General features: G+C 41.0%; 1 protein-coding gene across 2 annotated transcripts in view; it reads right to left on the bottom strand.

Moving 5' to 3' along the window:
- Positions 1-18,646, bottom strand: part of CSMD1 (CUB and Sushi multiple domains 1) — a 2,006,418-nt gene that overhangs the window by 352,273 nt on the left and 1,635,499 nt on the right. For both annotated transcript variants that reach the window (XM_032413252.1, XM_032413253.1), the window contains exons 19-21: positions 8,990-9,106; positions 6,749-6,964; positions 3,699-3,887 (exon numbers count right to left, since the gene is read on the bottom strand). In XM_032413252.1, coding sequence (XP_032269143.1) covers positions 3,699-3,887; positions 6,749-6,964; positions 8,990-9,106 — 522 coding nt within the window. The remainder of the gene's footprint in view (positions 1-3,698; positions 3,888-6,748; positions 6,965-8,989; positions 9,107-18,646) is intronic.

The following is an 18,646-nucleotide window of genomic DNA, read 5'->3' as shown; positions in this document are numbered from 1 at the left end:
GGCTTATCATAATCTGCTTGAGAAAATTCTGTGTTCAAAAATGTGTGTTCATAGATGCAATATTAGATTAGGGAATTCTAGTGGATACTCATTTGAATTATGTCTGCTTTCCTCTGCCCGTTTGTTTTCCAAGAAGATGTTACAAAATATCACAAATATCATAAAATATGTACTTTTCCTCATTATTCAACACCCATGCAGATCGGCCCCTAAATATCCTAAGACAACCAGAACTGTCCTGGTTAGTGATTCGTCAGGAACAGGCATGTGACTCTATTTGGGCCAATCAGAGGTAATCCAGGTATCACACGGAAGCCAACCCCTGGGAAAACTGATTCACTGGGCAGCATGATGCTGGCATTAAAGCACTATATGCTGATATGAAAGCCTGGTCTGAGGAAGCACCCTGGGCAGAGCAGGGAGCTGCCCAGTGCTTCCCCGGGGGCATGTGGAGCCTGAGGATAAAGCCAGTCCCCAGGACGAGAGATAACAGAGATAACAAGGCCTCAGTTACAAAGTCAAGTTCTTGATCAAACCTCACCTGAAGCTGTCCCAATTTATGACTATTAGGCATATCACCAGTACACCTTCATTTTTACTTAAACCCGATGGACACCTTTTTCTTTAACTTGTAAAAAAAAAGACATATATTGAATGATACGCATATAATGTAATGCAAAAGGTGGCACAAGAAAGGGCTTGCACATTTTGTTTTGCATCATGGAGTGCAGAATAATATTATTTCCAATACCTTAAATAAATAATTAGGTGCAAATAGCCCTAAAATGAATAAATGCAAACAAAAAGATCATTTCTCTTTAATTTTTGAGTGAACTGATGAAGAGAAAAATAGTTCTTAATTTAGGTGTTCACTAGAAATTCTATTTCAGATGAGATGCTTATTAGGGAAAAACAAAATTCAGTTGACATTCTTCCAATGTCCCTTGTGATCTCTGGAATGGATTTGCAACTTTTGGCTATGGATCAATCACTCTTACTTCTGTGATTTTAAAAGAAGAAACACAGACACAGAATCAAAGTGTTGAGATCAAGAGAGAAGTTTGAAGGGAAGTAATCTTTAGTGTTGACAAGCATCTTTCGAATAAGGCACAGAGCTGGATTTTGGGGATCAAGTAGCCCCCCTGTAAAGAAAGGTCATCCTAATGGGAGACAAGCGAGGAGGAACTTTAATGGAGTCGAGCTGTGATTAGGGAGGCTCCCCCTTCAGCCAGTAGGTGACAAGGGAGAGACAGCTCAGGAGTAAGAGGAGTTCAGAAAAATGAGAAAGAGTAAGCCTGACAGGAAAGCAGGATGTGCGTTGGTGGGTGAGGGAGCAGTGCAGACAGTGACATGGAGGGAAAGAGAACCATGGTGACCATGAGCCTGCATGGGCTTCCCATGCCCACACTTCAGGATGGAAGTGAGCTGTGCAGGGAACTGGGGAGCCTGCCCCATGAGTAATGAGCCTTGTGCTGCCACCACAGAGTCTCAGCAGTGCTTGTTCTGAATATTATGGGGGGTTAACTTATGTTCTCCTAAGGGGGACGCTGATGGGGCTTGGATTTGGATGGATCCCTCAGGCGCTCCGTCCTGGAGCCTGGGAGAGCGTTCCCAGGGCTGGGGCAGACGGAATGGTCAGGGGAGCCTGACTCGAGAACCAGGTGGGACACAGAATCTTCAAAACCAGCAACTAATCAATCAGACGTGGAGGCTGAGAGGAAAGAAGAAATATGAACTGGTCCCAGACAACCTGTGGGACAGCTAGGGGATTGCTGACATGAGTAACATGCTTATTCCAAGGAACTTTGTAGCTAGATGGGCTGGAAGGAAATCCAGGAAATGCCGGGAAAAATACAAGAGGCTAAATTTGGGAAGGGCACAGCCAGGCCCCCATGTGTGGTCCCAAGGCAGGGCAGTGGGGTGAAGCCTGCTTTCAGGCACCCTGAGTTTTGATCTGGAACTCCCTGAAGGTGGGCAAAGGTCCTAGGCCCTTTGTCTCTTAGTGTCCTCATCTCTACAATGGAAGTCACAGCACAGTGCTTACCCCATTGATTTCTGGGAATTAAATGAGTCAATATGTGTAAAGAGCTCAGAGCAGTGTGGCGTCCAGCATTAGGGCTCAATGGATATTAACTGTTTATTCTTATTTTATATTTTGGGCAACAATGTAAAACCTCCAATAACAAGAGTAATAGTGTAAAGACAATGAATCTATATAAAACAGACTAACAGGGAACAGAATGTGATAATCAATAGACTACTTAATGTTACATGTGTGGAACAAAGCTTTGATTTCATTGGGACAGGAGTTTCATCCAGATCTTAAACCATCTTATTCAGTAATTGTCATTTTGGGGAACGTGGATTCTTGGCAACTCTAGGAATTCCTAGGATCATGTACAAAACACTGTATCTCTTTTTCTTGAGACAGTGTTCAAAAATGACATCCGAATCTCAAATAAAAATCATAACCCCAAAAAAGTGAGAACCACTATTTTAGGAGAAAGCAAGATGATAGACATTGACAGACATGTGCCCTGGTGAGAGAGAAAGATGATTTGATTCATGTTTACTTGTGTAATATCTTTTGTAAATGAAGTCCTGACTCTGGGACTATCCTTAAAACACAGAAAGATGGTATTACCAGTTGAATTAATAACATCCCTAAACCATGCTGATAACTGAAGAGATTCTTTGCCATGGGAAAAAAAAAAATGGGTTTCACTAAGTAAACAATTCATTAGTTGTATGGGTTATGAAATCTTATTTGCACAACTTTGCCACCTGCCTCTATTGTATCAGCTGGTAGGACTAGAATGGGAGGCATCGCAGACGCCCCGTGACTCTGAAGGTTTAGAGCTAGGGCTACAAATCATCTCCAGATGACATTAGGCGGTTTTCTGTAACTTGAGAGAACAGACCGTCAGCCCTTCGCATGCAGCAACACGGCCAGGTGGCAGGTGCTAGACGTTATCTCTGGCATGATAAGCAGACCCCACAGGTGCAGGTGGAATCCCGTATTTAGCTAGGCCTGCCCGCCCAACGCGGCTGTGCTCCATTCCTTATGGTAGCTCCTTCCCAGATGAGCAGGAGATGAAATCCCACCGAGCGGGCATCCTAAACCCACTGTGTTAGCACGGCGCCTGGTTCCACAGTACCTGCTAGAGATTCCTGTTTCTGGAACAACCTCTTGATTCTTCAAGAACTCACTGAGAGAGCTAACTCAGCACTGAAATTTCCACAAGGCCTGCTTTGCAGGAACGTGCCACAATCATCCAATCAGAGAGTTGAATGGAAAAGTAACAACAAAACTAGTATTTTCAATTGTCACCATCATCATACCAGGAGATACTCACTGCTTTTAAGCAATAGAATTGCCAACAGTTGTGTTAGAACAGGCTGGCTTCCAGCTTTTATCTTTCCTTTTGTTCCAGATTATTTTTGGTTATGTGTATATTTTTCCTTCATAAATATGCTTGGCACATGCTTTAGATTCACCCTTCTTCAGGCGTAAGGTTGGAGAGCTGAAAGGGGCTGACTTTATGCCCAAGGTAAATACAGCCCAGAAGCAGGGCGCCCCCCCCCGTCCACCACCCGGACCCCCTGCCCTCCTTCCTTGCCAAACTCGGCCCTGCGTCCTGACTGCACCATGCCCTGTCCCCACTGGATGAATGAAATGAAAGCGTGTGACCACCTACCCACACACCTTGGCAGAGGTGCACTCCACACACGACGGCCCCCACCCAGGCACGTAAGCTTGCTTGCACCTTCTAAGCGATACCCCGGGAAGCAGGAAAAAGTCAGAGAGTCCCCGACTCCGAAGTGAAAACCAATTCTTCGGCTGAAGGCAGGGACGCCGGGATCATCACAAGGCTCCAAGTCATATTCTGAGACATGAAGAGACAGAGTACATTTGTGGGAATTTGGGTAAATACTCAAAAAGTATTTAGCAAGAATAAAAAATGGCTGTTATTAAAAAAAAACCTTATATATATATATTTTTTCAAACTCCTCCGTAACTGTTATGTGGATTGTTTTTCTTTGTACTATAAGGTGTCTCATGATGAATGGCATGAATTATATATATATATATATATTTTTTTTTTTTAATAGAGGTGTAACCTTAAAATAAGATGACCCATTTCATGACTGTGACTTCAACAGTATGGAATTATTTTACTGCTAAAGGTACAGGTAAAGGGCGCTGGGAGAATCAGGTGTATACAATCAGGCATCAGTAACTGATCCCCGGCATAGATCAGGACCCTGAGCAGCTGTGAGCGACCAGCTGGGACTCTGGAGCTCCTTCCTACACTGTCCCGTGAGTGTCCGCGCAGACGCTACGTGGACATACATCCGGAGGGAAACACTGCTCTAATAAAACCTTCTAAAGAAGACAGAAGTAAAGCAGACCAGCAGGAGAAAAAACGGATATAAAAGCATACTGATTTTATGCAAACATCTGAAATGTCCCCAGAAGGGAAAACGCTTCATTTGCATAATAAAGTTGCTACTTATTTGGATACTTAAACAATAAACTCCATTGTATTAGTGCTACTGGCAATTGTTGGCAGCTAAGTTTCAAAGGCAAAATCCTTGCAAATGAAATTCCTCTTAGCACGTCTAAAGAACAAGTTTACTTTAGCATTGGTTTTGCAATCCCAGGTGTGTCTTCTTCTTTCTAAAGACTGAGCTCGCTGTGACGCAGTATGGATAAGGGGATTCTTCTGCAAGGTTTACAAATCATTTTCCACTGGGTGTGTGCAAATAAATTAGTCCACATGTTCAAAAACTGTTACCATATTACTTTTTCAACATTTAAAACAATTTTTTTAAGTAGACTCCACGCCCAACATGAACCCCTACATGGGCCTTGAACTCAGGACCCTGAGTTGAGATCAAGAGTCGGATGCTTAACCGACTGAGGCCCCAGGTGCCCCAATGTTTTAAAATATTTTAAAACTGTTCCAAGGACCCACGAAGACCCAGAAAAATGTGCTTTGTCTTGCCTGTTTTTGTTTGCTTGCTTGTTTGTTTCTTTAGGGAGTTTGTGGAAGAAATCAGCTCTAGTTCTGACCTTTGGTAATCCAAAGACTTATTGCCAGTTCTGTGCTGGGAGCGATAGATTTAAGAAACAGATGGTGGGAACAACACAGACTTCTGAGAAATATCTAGGGAAGACACTCACAGACTTGCATCACGGCCACTTCCTTTCTTTTTAACTTTTAAGTGTTCTATTTAACTTCAGTTTGGATCTTGATGAAAGTGAGAACAGAGGGAGTGACATTCTCACAGTGGCCCTAATTGAGATCCACCAGGAAAGAATATATAGAGAGCATTAGTGTTTGGAAGATTTAAGTCTTTGTTACATAGAGCGAGCCATTTCATGATTACCCCTGATTACGGCAAATTTCCAAGAAATCAAGGTGTCGGAGCTCGTCCCAAGAGCCCCGCTAATGCAGTGAAATGCCAAGAAAAATCAACAAAGTCAGATAAAGATAAATGGCAATTGGTCGTAATTATAGGGAGTATAAAATAGTTCAGAGCATCTTAAAATCCCTAAGAAGTCTTTTTCTTTAAGACAGAAGTTCAATGCCTCTGTTGCTAACGACCATGCGATATCGAGTGACTATTAATGTCCTACCACGTATAAGTCACGGGAATATACCTGACAGAAAGTGGGAAGGCACAGAAACTCTTTGCCTAAGCGTTTCAGCGTTACAACAGGAGATAAGATAAATACTCATATTGTGACGAAGAATCTTGTAAGTGGCACTGGAGGCTATTAAGGAATGGATGGGAGCTTCGAAGTAGAAGAAATCACTGGTGATTATGGGACTCAGGAACGACCTTATAAAAACGCATTAGCTCTGGGCTGTGAGGACTGAAGCAAAAAACACTCTCCCTTTCAAAGCGTCAAACACAGAAATGCAAATTTATGTAACGGTTTACATCCATCAGCATCTTAGAGCAGGAGCCCCCTTTCTGATGGCCAGGGCTGTATCTGTGTTCACGCAGGGACCTGACCATCATCTGGTCACTGAACATGGTTTATGTGATTAAATTTATCTCACCCATGGTTGACCAGTTTTTAAGTGTGTGTAATTTCTCCTTGTCTATAAAAACACAGTGATACCATTCACGGCACCACTCATATAGTAATCTAACCTGGACAGACAATGTATGAAACAACAGACACCCTGCACAAATATTATGTATCATCATTAAAAATGTTACATGATCTTGGAGGATGGCTTTGTCTCTGCATGATTGCATTAAAGTAAACGAAAAGCTCATCCCAGCTGTGTGTGCTCACCCTTCTTTTGCTTTTTTCACTCTAGAGGTGGTTCTCAAGACAAGTATTGGCATCCACTGGAGGACAGGAACCAAAATAATGAGATGACAGCTGAGAGTCTCCCCTGAGACTCTCCCAATAAGGACATTGGCTCAGAAATTTTGATAGAATTGATGAGGAGGAGTGAGAAGGGCTTTTCAGGAGAATTTAGTGATGTTAACAATCTTTCAGGGATGAAAATTTGCAGAGTGTCATTTTGTGGATGCCGGGTAGATGTCTTCCCTTACTTCTTCCGGCTGGTTCAGCCTCCTCTGCCCACCAGCTAATGCTTATCATTGCTCGGACACTTACCTGTAATCATGCACATGCACACGCACGTACACACACGCATACACTCACACAAAAGGTACTATTATTGCCCAAGAAGAAAAACCACAGAAGAGAACAACTTACCTGAAAATGTGATGTTGAAGCCCTCGTAGGAAATGGAAAAGTCTGATATGAACCGAAGCTGGGCTGTGAAGTTTCCAAACAAACCTGCCTTAATAGTGTGAGGCAGGACAGACCCCGTGAGTCTGGCCACGGGCTCCGTGAAACTCCCATCCTCTGTGATCAGTAAATAGTCGTGGGAACTCTCAAGGTGGAAGGTGTGAAAGATCATCTGAACACCTGAGAGGCACAGAGAGAGTGAGAGAGGGGGAGAGAGGGAGGAGGAGAGAGGGAGGGGGAGAGAGGGAGGGGGGGAGAGGGAGGGGGAGGGAGAGGGGGGGGGGGGAAGAGAGGGAGGGGGAGAGAGAAGGAGAGGGAGAGGAAGGGAGAGATATCAGTGAACAGCTGAGGAAAAATATTTTCTTCCAGGCTTAGAGACACCAAACTCTTGAATCAAAATGTAATCTTAATATACAAAGTTTCAATGTGCAAGTTAATATGCAAGTTTCAATATGCAAACTTAATACGCAAGTTTCAAAGGAAAATGCAGGGAATGGATAGAAAGAGTGTATTTAGAAATGAAAGAAGGGGATAAATAGTCAAAATAAATGCGTCAGTATATATAAGTACAGGACAGGTATGGATTAGGCCTAGGATCATAGGTCTAGACAAGGACACAGATTCTGAGTCAGACATGCAAGTAGACATGCAAGTACAACGTGGCGGGATGTTTACGGTGGACCGCACGTAGGGATGGTCACTAGGAAACGTTTATCCTAGAGGAATAAAGGGGAAGATAATTTTCCCATTTATATTTAACAATTATCCTTTATAAAATCTTAGGTTGGACGTCTAGCATATAAACTTATACAACTGAAGGAAGAATTCTTTGAAATCATAGTTTTATGTTTCTCTTACGCATATGTTCTCATATTAACCATATCAACAAAGTATTAATGGATTCCTATGGTAGAAATAATAAAATCAACTATGAATAGCTCCTTTTAAATAAAAATACTAATTTTTATGATGACAAATTCTTGGTCACTCACAATTCGTTCCTTCTTTATTCTTAATTTCCTTCAAGGAAATCCTTTTTCTTTTTTTTTTTTTAAGAGAGAAAGAGCATGCAAGCAGGGATGGTGGGGAGGGACAGAGGCAAAGGGAGAGGAGAATCTTAAGCTGAGCATGGAGCCTGACATGAGGCTCCATCTCAGGATCCTGAGATCATGACCTGAGCCAGGATCAAGAGTGGGATGCTTAAATAACTGAGCCACCCAGCCACCCCAAGGAAATTCTTAACATGCATTCATGATACATGTTAGCATAGTGTAATATGGGGTACATAATCAAATATGTCAATTTAATATCAAATTGAGTTCAAATCTAAGTGTAAAGTCTCCATGATATGTAATTAGAATTTCATACTATTTCCTTAAAAATGACAAACTTGGTCCTACAGTAAAGACCCAGGGCACAGTCCTAAATCCAGGATTTATGAACTACATTTCTTGCACAAATTACCATTTTCATGGCCTTTACTATACTTACCTATAAAATGAAGATAATGAAATCTGCTCCATAAATCATCACTGGATTATGAAGATAAATGATTTATTATGTCTAATAATACTGAGTAAATTTAGAACCCAAGGCAAGTACACAAAGTCATCTTAGGGGGTGCCTGGGTGGCTCAGTTAGTTGGGTGTCTGCTTTCGGCTCAAGTCATGATCTTGGGGTGCTGGGATCAAGCCCCACATCGGGCTCCCTGCTCAGCGGGAAGCCCGCTTCTCCCTCTCCCACTCCCCCTGCTTGTGTTCCCTCTCTCGCTGTGTCTCTCTCTGTCAAATAAATAAATAAACTCTTAAAAAAAAAAAAAAGTTATCCTAGATTTATCATCATGGAAATGAATAGTTTAGATAATTTCTTATTTCCTTCGATTTAATTGACATTTATGTCTTATCTAATGCATATCTCTTTTCCTTACCATCATACCTGCTTTTCAAGCATATATTCAAGCATACCTACTTGCAGAAATCCAAGACACCTGATTGAAAGTAAAACAAGGAATCTACCTTTATGGTAACATCAATCATTTTAGACCATTTTTCTTCTAAAATAATATAAAACATCAAAATTAACAGTTAAAATATATGTGAAGAAATTAGTTAACTCATTACACACACACACACACTTTTTTCTTTGTTCTCATGTTTGTACCTTATTTATTATTCTGTACATATAAAATCTGTGTAATATCCTTACCCTTTCCGTGAGACACTTCAATGGTCCATGTACAGTTTAGAGAGTTTGGGTAAAAATCTGGAAACCCGGGAGAAAGGACTGTTCCACTCTTTCCATGGATGTAACCTCCACAGAGGGCTTAAAACGATAAGGAAAATGATTGTTGTAGTATTAAAGTTTCACAGTGATTGCTAGAATAAAGTACTTTTAAAGTAACATTTACTTTGCACAAGGACTAAAGGAATATCAAATATCACCTCTATGAAAAATAAAAGAAAACCGAAACTTTATTTTACTCACAATTATAATATGCCTTAGAAAGGTGTTCTAAACTGTACAAAACCTAGCGAAATAACACAGCATAAGGTAATAATAATGCAAAATAAGCTGGAGTGGAATTTTGTGTGGCGACTTGACTGGGCCATGGGATCCCAGCCATTTCTGTGAAGATGTATCTGGATGAGATTAGCATTTGCATGGGTGGCCTGAGCAAAGCAGACTGACCTCCCTAATGTGGGTGGGCCATGCCCAATCAGTTGAAGGCATGAATTGAATAAAAAGGCTGAACCTTCCACTTTGAACCCTTTGAACTGGGGTGTCAGTTTTGTCCCTCCCTTTGGGCTTGAGCTGAAATGCTGACTCTTTCTGAGTCAGGAGCCTGCCAGCCTTCAGACTCGAATTACACCATCGGTTCTCTTGTGTTTTCAGTTTGTCCATTGAAGGTTTTAGGACTTGACAGCCTCATAACCAGGCGAGCCAATTCCTTATAATAAATCTCTCTCCCTCCCCCCCCATTCCTTCCTTCTTCCCTTCCTCTCTCACTCTCTCTCCACACACACACACACACACACACGCACACGCATGCACACACGTCCTACTGGTTCTGTTTCTCATGACAACACTGACTTATACAATCAGAGCTTCAGAAATGGTGCAGGTTTGCATTTTTTAGAGCTGCTGCTCTTAGCAGCTCTTCAGTTGATTTCAAACCTCATCAACAAAATCTGGCCTGTTCAAAATGTCTTGGAAATCCTTTTTTGAAGGAAGAAAAAAGCTATATATAATCATTTGAATGGGGAAGTAGAGACATTTAGAGAATCGATGTAATAAGGAAGATTCAGTTCTCTGCTACCGCGTCCCCTCTATGCACACATGTATTCACGCTTCCTTTTTGGAACCAGGTAAGATTATCATTAAATGACTGATACCTGAAATATTTTTTCTTGTTCATATGAACATCTTGAACCATGTCCCCTCAAAACTAGTTCCATAAGTAATATTTGCAGAAGAATTAGTTAATTAGTTAATAATAAGATGTGATACTTCCCATCATGCTCACTCATCGTAGGTTTTAAGGGAGCAGAATATGTCTTTGAATATGCAAACCACGTGGGGAGAGTTATATAAAAATCAGCAAAACAGAAACTTTTTGAGTGAGTTCTGGAATATTTTACCAGTGTAAGATTTTCACATCTCAAAATTACATTGACTCTACATTTCATTATGAAGGAGGTAAAATTAATATAACATTTGGAATTAATTCATTCAACAAATAGACACTGCCCTTGGCACTGGAAATGATTAACAAAATAGACAAAAATCGTTGCCTTCATGGAGTCAAAAATCCAGTTGAAGAAGAGAGACTGTGCCCGTAATAATGTAAAGAGCTGATTATACATGATGTTGGAAGATGATAAGCATCAGGGAAATAAAGGAAGAAGGAAAGAAGAATAGGATATTCTCCGAGTTGTGTGGGGTGGGGGCAATCTAGGGCAGGTGGTCAGGGAAGCGTACTTGCAAAGTGGCCTATGAAGAAGCACTTGAGACAGATGAAGGAGCCACTGGATACCTGGAAAGAACTTGCAGGGAGAGAAACGCCCAAGGACAGAGGCCTGAGTGGGCCTGTGCGTGGGACAGGTCGCAGGACAGAGGAGAGGGGAGGGAGCATGAGCAGTGAGGTTAAACAGTTCCCGGACAGTAAGGGCCTTGTCACTTGTGTGAGTGAGATGTAGGGGCCGTGGAGGCTCCCGTGTGGGCAGGGCAGGTGCTCACGGGGCGTCTGCCTGGTCACTGGTGCTGTGTGAGAATCAGGGGAGGGTGGCAGAGGGTATGGCAGGTTGGACTCTCGCCCAGGATGTGGCAGCAGACGTGGTGGGAAGTGGTCAGAATCTCTCCATCGTCTGAAGGCAGAGCCACGTTGGTGTTTTCGTGACTGGGATGTGGGCATCGTGACATGACTGTGAGGTCTTAAGCCTGAGTGTGAAGGAACTGAAGGGGAAGGGAGACTTTGGGCGAAGTGGGTTTTGGGTGTAAACCAGTTCAGTTTCAGATCCATGAAGCTGGATGCTCCTACATACCCATGGCAAGTGGACATACAAGTCTGACCAAGGGACAGAAGAAGAGCACCCGCAGAGGTGACCATCGATGCGGGGCTTGTGGGTGTGGCTAGGGGAGCAAAAGCCCAGGCCCTTCCAGTGGTAAGCAGCTCAGGGAGGTGAGGAGCTCCAACAAAGGGAAGGGGAAAGGAGTGGCCATGGAGTGGGGCGAGAACCAGGAGACCATGCAGCCCCCAATACAGAAGCTACATGTCCATAACCTTCATCTGTGTGTGACTGGATCCTTGTAAGTCAGGACATTAGCTTCTCAAATATTTATCAAGGATTTAACCATAATGAATGAAAACCATTTGATGTAAAATTGAGATATCATATATACAGTTATTTGTAGTAATCTTTACCTTAAAATCTGCACGTGCTGTAGAAAACTGGTAAAAATGAATTTCTATCCAGCTACATTTAAAATCTATAAAATTTATCAATCTCTGCTTCATCTTTTGTCTTCATGCCATCAAAATAAAACTGATGATTATATACTGGGGAGAAGCATGGAGGAAAGGCATCTGACCACTGATGTTTTCCTTCAACTCAATGCACAACCCAGAAATCACGAACTAACACCATCAAGCTGCCATTTAGGAGCAAAGTAAGAAAGTTATACATAAAGCAAATCCACGGTTCATTTTGAGTCATATATGTGCAAAGGCAACATAGTAATTCACCCATTATGAAGGTTTTTAAATGAAAATCTTCTCATCCACACTCTGTTTTTACTGTCTGTGTCAGCCTCTGACCATATTCACACACAGACATGTCTGCACCCCCAGGAGAGCGACAGTGCCGCACATAATCTGAATGACAGTCGTCTGTTTCTTCCTGCAATGCAGAGTCTTTTCTGGGTAGTTGTACAAAACACGGTAAACTTTTACGTTTGCTGTCCTTAGCGCTATAATTTCTTGAATTCTACTTTTCTATTTCTATTCTGCACCCACCGTTACAGACCCAGAGACGTTATCCTAGAACTCTCTTGGGCAGAGAACACAGGTGTACAGGGACTAGGGGAGACGAGAGAGGTGAACATCTATAGCAGTCTTGCCCAGGAGAGCTGATGAACCACCCAAACAGGGTCGACTTCTGCCTTTAGCTCTCTGCTTTGACCCACTCACCCATCCAAACCTCCATCCAAAATAATTTCCAGAGGAAGTTACTACTGTTTTCCAAGCCCTCCTGTTTGCTCTTGGGCACACAACAATAAGTAACACAGACAAGTCCCTCTTCCAACGTTTACGTCCAAGCGGACAAGGCAAATAATTTATAGAGGTAACTGAGCATGACTTATTCTAAGAACAAGAATCTTCGCTGGTTCTCGGAACTCAAAGGCAGTCTAGGTGATTAGAGTACAGTGGGCTGGTGGGGCTGCCCAGTGATGGCCACATGTCCATCCGTGCAGAGGTCCGCTCCCAGGATGTGGACTGTTGCGTAGGCAATAGAAGGATGGAGGGAGTGCAGACTCTGAGTCGACCCCATGTGCATGGACTGCTCTGTGATGGGCTGTCGGCGGCCAGTGTACTGCAGGGTCTTTGGTGGCGGGGGACAGTGGGGCTCCTGGTGTCCTAGGCAAAGCCCACAGACTGCCCATGGATTGTGCAGGTGTCCACTTCCCATCACCTGATTCTCGCTCTCACCTGCCAGACGCTGGCAAAGGTCCTGTAACGCGTTCCAGTGTGCAGACAGCTATTTCGTAGAGCCTAAACCCTGGCTTTAATGTTTATTTCTGTATGACTCCTCTGCTGGAACTAGTGGCAGGCAAGAGAAAAGCATGTAGACAACATCCTAGGGGTCAGAATTTTTGCACTCGGGAGGCGACAGAGCCAGAGGAATTGAGAGCTGACAGATTCTCCTCTCTCCTGGGAAGAAACCTTTTGTTTCCACAGCACCAGCTCTAACAACAAACCCAAGAGATCTCAAGTCCACATGGGAATCACTGGCTTCCTTCTCAAGGCCCAGCTGAATTTCCCACTGCTTGCTAAGGCTCTCTGAACGTAACCTTTTTACAACAGCCCTGTCTTCATAAAGGCACCTGTGTTTCTCACTTGTCGTACTTTCTGAAACTGGTGCGTTTCTCTCTTGTCTGATTCATGCCCCAGTTCCTGTCCTCCTGCCTCTTCCATAAAGAGATGAACTGTGGGAGCCCACGGTATCATGCCTGATTTGTCTGTCTTTTGTTTTTCTCCACTTTCCTTGTTTGCTTTAAAGTGCTAATAAAATTCTATTTAAAGCAAAAACCTAATGGGGTGGTATTCTATTTCCAATTATCCATGGACTCTCTATGTCCTAAAGAGTTACTGATTTTATTCCTCCATTCATCCATTTAAACTAGAATTTTTCCCCAAAAGAAATTTTACAAGGAGACCCTACCAATAAAGGGAGGAATAATTTAGAGCTGCTCAATTAAAGCAGAGGATGTGTTCCAAGCCCTGCCATCATCCTCAGCTTTTCCTCACAGAAAGCTCGAGCCCCACTTTGGGAATATGGCACCCTCCAGTTTGGAATCTCGCCAATGGAACCAGGTCCATGCTCATAGGACTAGCATGAAAGGCCTCTGAACGACCTTGGATCTTCCATCCATCCACAGCAAATGATTTCCTACCCCCCAAATCCTCCAGCCCTTTTACACATCCATGCCTGGACTCCTACTATTCCCCACTTCCAATCCTTCCTCTCAAACTTATCCTTGAAGATGCATCTCCACACCTGCCTTCCAAGACTTTCAAGATTCCAAATTGTAGCTTTGATCTTTTCCATCTCTTTATTCTCAATTTTCCTGTGCCTAATAAAAACTTATTTCATTGGGTGATTTAAAAAATAAGTCTTTCCTTTCTCTGCTAATAGATTATAAACTTCCCAACTGTGTGGCTGCAAAAACAGTAGTTTTACAAAGTATGCTGGTGGAAAGAGTCAACAGTTTACAAAGATAATTATTGAATGAAGAAATTTTTCCAGGATTTTTCTTGCATTTGTCTTTCACCAAAAAAAAAGGGGGGGGCAGTTTACTCAAATGTTCACATTATTTCTTTAAAACTTTAGTATGCTAAGGCATAAATAATAAAAATGAAGCAATGCTATGGAGATGTGAGAGATACTGACAGAGTTTCTCTTTTTTTCATGGTGATATAAAATATTATAATTAATTCTTATTTCTTCTTCCATTCCCATAGCTATGAATTTTTAAAGGTTTAAATATCATATTGATGTATCATTTGTCACAATAAAAACCCAGGGGGTTTAAGAGATTGCTTAAGATTTGAAAATACAACAAGAACAATTCTTATGGTTAAATGAAAACAATCAAGCATGACTGACTAAACTCTTCTATCAAACTCTAAAATCTCCCAGTGTTTGCAGATCTATTAATAGCCTTTTATCGTAAATTTATTATTATCTGAAATAGTTTCCAGTGAAGCCAAAGCAAAGTAGATAGCTTATGTTATAAATTCCTTTAGAAGGGTTAAATTTCAGGGGCGCCTGAGTGGCTCAGTTGGTTAAGCGACTGCCTTCGGCTCAGGTCATGATCCTGGAGTCCCAGGATCGAGTCCCACATCGGGCTCCCTGCTCAGCAGGGAGTCTGCTTCTCCCTCTGACCCTCCTCCCTCTCATGCTCTCTGTCTCTCATTCTCTCTCTCGCAAATAAATAAAATCTTAAAAAAAAAAAAAAAAACTTTAAAAAAAAAAAAAAAAGAAGGGTTAAATTTCAAATTTACATGCATTTAAGTGGGGAGAAAATAAGAGAGATAAAATGCATAAATCTCACGTGCTTTATTTCCTATGGAAAATGTCAAATACAGGCTGTCATTTCTACAGCATGTCAGTTACCTGCAAAGCACTAGGAACCCTTCTCTGTCTGTCCTCACTTCATGTCTCCTAGATAATTTCCTATGGATCATTTTGTTCATTTTCCATTCACTCTAGTTCACCAAACCTCTGGGAATTGGCAGAATGTGCCACCATGTCTATCTGGTCCAGGAGAGTGTATCCCTTTCCTCTACCTAGATGCCTCCTCTACAGAGGAGACTGTATTGAACGATTAAGTGTATGTGGATATATATGCCGTGGTCTGAATGTTTGCATTCACCTAAAACTCATGTTGAATCTCTGAGGCCCAAGGTGATTGTTTTAGGAGGCAGGCCTTTGACATGTGAGCAGGTCATGAGGGCTGAGTCTTGCTTTTATAAAAGCGGCCCCACAGAGCGTCCTTGCCCCTTGCCCCATGAAATGACAGAGCCCTCTGCAGCCTAGAACATGGACCTCACAGCAACTCCATCATGCTATCGCTCCAACTTTGACTCCCATCATACAGAACTGTGAGAAATAAATTTCTGTTGTTTATTAGCCACCTACTCTATGGTATTTTGTTATAGCAGCTTGCATGGGTTAAGACAGAGTACCTATGGTTATATGGGATTGTAAGTTTAAATTAAATCAAAGTTAAACTTTACCGAACTGTATATAAAGAGAAAAGCCTATTAGGAAAGTTAATAATGCTAGTGACCTGGTGTGATTCCAGAAGAATTCTGGTGAATGTTGAGTGCATCCTGGTCCTGGAGGAGGGGGGCATTTGGGCAACGAAATATGCAGGGACACAGAAGGGGATAACTACTGCATGCACGGGTTTGCTTGAGGGGAAGAAGAGGGCAAGAGTGAACAGGTGAGTCTGCCTACGTTGTCTGCTGGACAGAGGAGAAAACAACCTTGGCCAGATACTAAAGTATTTAAACAAAGGAAGTTACCCTGTTAAATCAAGAGTACATGGAGAGTATTATTGTCCTCTCTTGAGAAGAATCCAATTTAAAATCAAAATTACAGATCTCAGATGGGTCAGCGTAAGTCACTCCCACTTGCATACTTCCATTTTCTTTACCAGATCAGGAGTCTAGTTAATTGGACAACTGTTGTGTATTTTCCTATGATGAATCAGGTGCTTTCATCACAGAGTTTAAATCACAATCAGAGACCTTAACTTTTCAATCTTTCCAGCTCTGCCTGAAAAGTCTCGAGACTCGAGAAACCCCGTGTTAGCTGTTGCTCAACTGAGCCACCCTAAATGAGAATGTAAATGAGAGCGGAGCTTATATGTGCTCCACTCCTAAATTCCATCTTTAACTTTAGTCCAAAATAAAAAAAAAAATATTAAATTTGCACAGTGGCACCCAATAAAGTCATGTGTTCGCATATCAGGTAAATATTCCAATACAATTATTTATATGATTAACCTGCTGCAAGTTTTGGATTAAATGATTTAATAAATATTTTGATTGATGTTCAGTTATGCATTGATAACAACTAAGTACTTTAAGGGCTAGGTCTCTATCAGACTTCGTGTCCTTGTAATTATTGCCTATAAAGAACCTTACAAATATAGTAAATATTTTTGTGTACTATTTATGATATTCTCAGATTTTACAAAAGTTTAATGAGTTCAGTAGCTAGCATCCTTCTGACACTGTTTATTAATCACATGGGTAAATTCTGTGTATTTTTTTTCATTATTAGAGTTCCAATTACAAAAATAAAATGTGGTAATAAAAATAAACATAAAACAAAAAAACCATAGAGATAGAAGTTGAAAGTCTCTGTTCCCCCTCCCTACAGCCTGCCAGTCTCCCCAGATGAGAGCATTGGGGTTACAGTTTTAGAACGTCTGTTTTCAGTCACTTAGGTGCATATCCTGTTAACGTGTCTACAATTACACACATGTATATGCTCACATATACAACATGCATTAGCCTGTGACTGCTATCTCTTTCCTCCAAAAAGAGTGTATCATTTCAACCTCCTAGCAATAGGGTAGAATGAACAGGCAGCTCCGTAATCCCACAATGATGTAGAAGTTGAACTTTCTACTTTTTTGCAAATCTAACAGGTGGAGAAATTATCGTGTTTTATTTGCATTTTCCTGAGTCTGCATTGAAGTGCACATATTTTTTTTTGCACGTATTTTAAAGTGTTTATGGGCCTGTTGTCTCCTTCTGTGAACAGCCTGTGTACGTGTTTTCCCCATGGGTCTAGTGTCATCTGTGTCACTGTTTTCTTTCCATCCATTTGTATGATAACATGATTTAGAATCACACACATTACCTGGACAGAGCAATTATTTTCTATAGTCTGACCCTTTTCCTTTACCTTTTTTTTAAATAGAACTTGTAATTTATATATAGTGAAATCTGTCAATATTTTTCATTAGTTGTATTTAGATATCCATGTTGACCAACATCATTTACGAAATAAGTCATCCCTCCTCAAAACTTGGAATAATTTCAACAAATTAAGTTCCTCTACAGGCATAGATTTGTTACTAGAAAGCCTGTACTGTATTACTAATCTGTCTGAGTATTTCTGCACTGAGTTCATATTATTTTAATTAAAGGTGATTTTTGGGATGCTTTGATCCCAGAGAGAGTCCTTTCTTATCATTCTTAAAAATATATATTTCCACTTGGATGTTCTACTCCTTCAGGTCAATTTTGAACATGTTTATAAATTTCTATTAAAAATCCAAATTATTTTTAGACTTTATTGAAATTAAAACTCTGTAGAAAATTTGTATATTTAAATTTCATCCCTACCATCTAGAAATGTACTAAGTATTCCCACTTATTAGGATATTCTTTTGTATCCTACCGTTAAGTTCTAAATTCTTTTAAGATAAGCCTTAAAAAAAAAAAGATAAGCCTTCATATCTCCTGTTAGATATGCTCCTGAAAGTTTTAGTGTATATATATATTATACTTCTAATATGTTGTATCCTTTGTGGAAATCCACTGATTTATGTTTTTCCTGAATGCAGTCTTCTACTAGTACTTACTGCCAAATGTGACTGTCTTCTCTTTATAATATTTATAATTTATGCCATTTTCTTAAATTATTGCATGAGTTAGGATCTTCTGGATAACATAAAGCAACATTTCTGATACTGAGAAAGCTGTTCTGTTCTTGACTTTCATGGGACTTTTTATAATAGTTTGCTATTAAGTGTAATGCTTTCTATTGATAAATTCACTTATTTTATGGTTCTCTGTAAGCCATGCATACAACCACATTATAACATTGTTGAAAAATGTTATGGGGAAAATATGTTGTTTTTTTCATAGAAACAATGTTATGATGTGGTTATATTCATGGCCAAAGGCCAAATCCCTTACTTTGTTTGCAAATGATCAAAGCAACATATTGTGTATCTGATTATTGTGACTATACACCTCAGCATCAAGTTGAGCAATACAGTATGATCATTAACATTATTACTTGTTTTGAGACGTCCAGGAGCAGATCTGTGCAGGGCAGG

Source organism: Phoca vitulina, unplaced genomic scaffold (genome assembly GCF_004348235.1).
Source record: "Phoca vitulina isolate PV1807 unplaced genomic scaffold, GSC_HSeal_1.0 scaffold15, whole genome shotgun sequence".
In the NCBI taxonomy this organism is placed as follows: Eukaryota; Metazoa; Chordata; class Mammalia; order Carnivora; family Phocidae; genus Phoca; species Phoca vitulina.
Note: the sequence above shows the minus strand (reverse complement) of the source record. Positions and strands in the feature narration are given on the sequence as shown.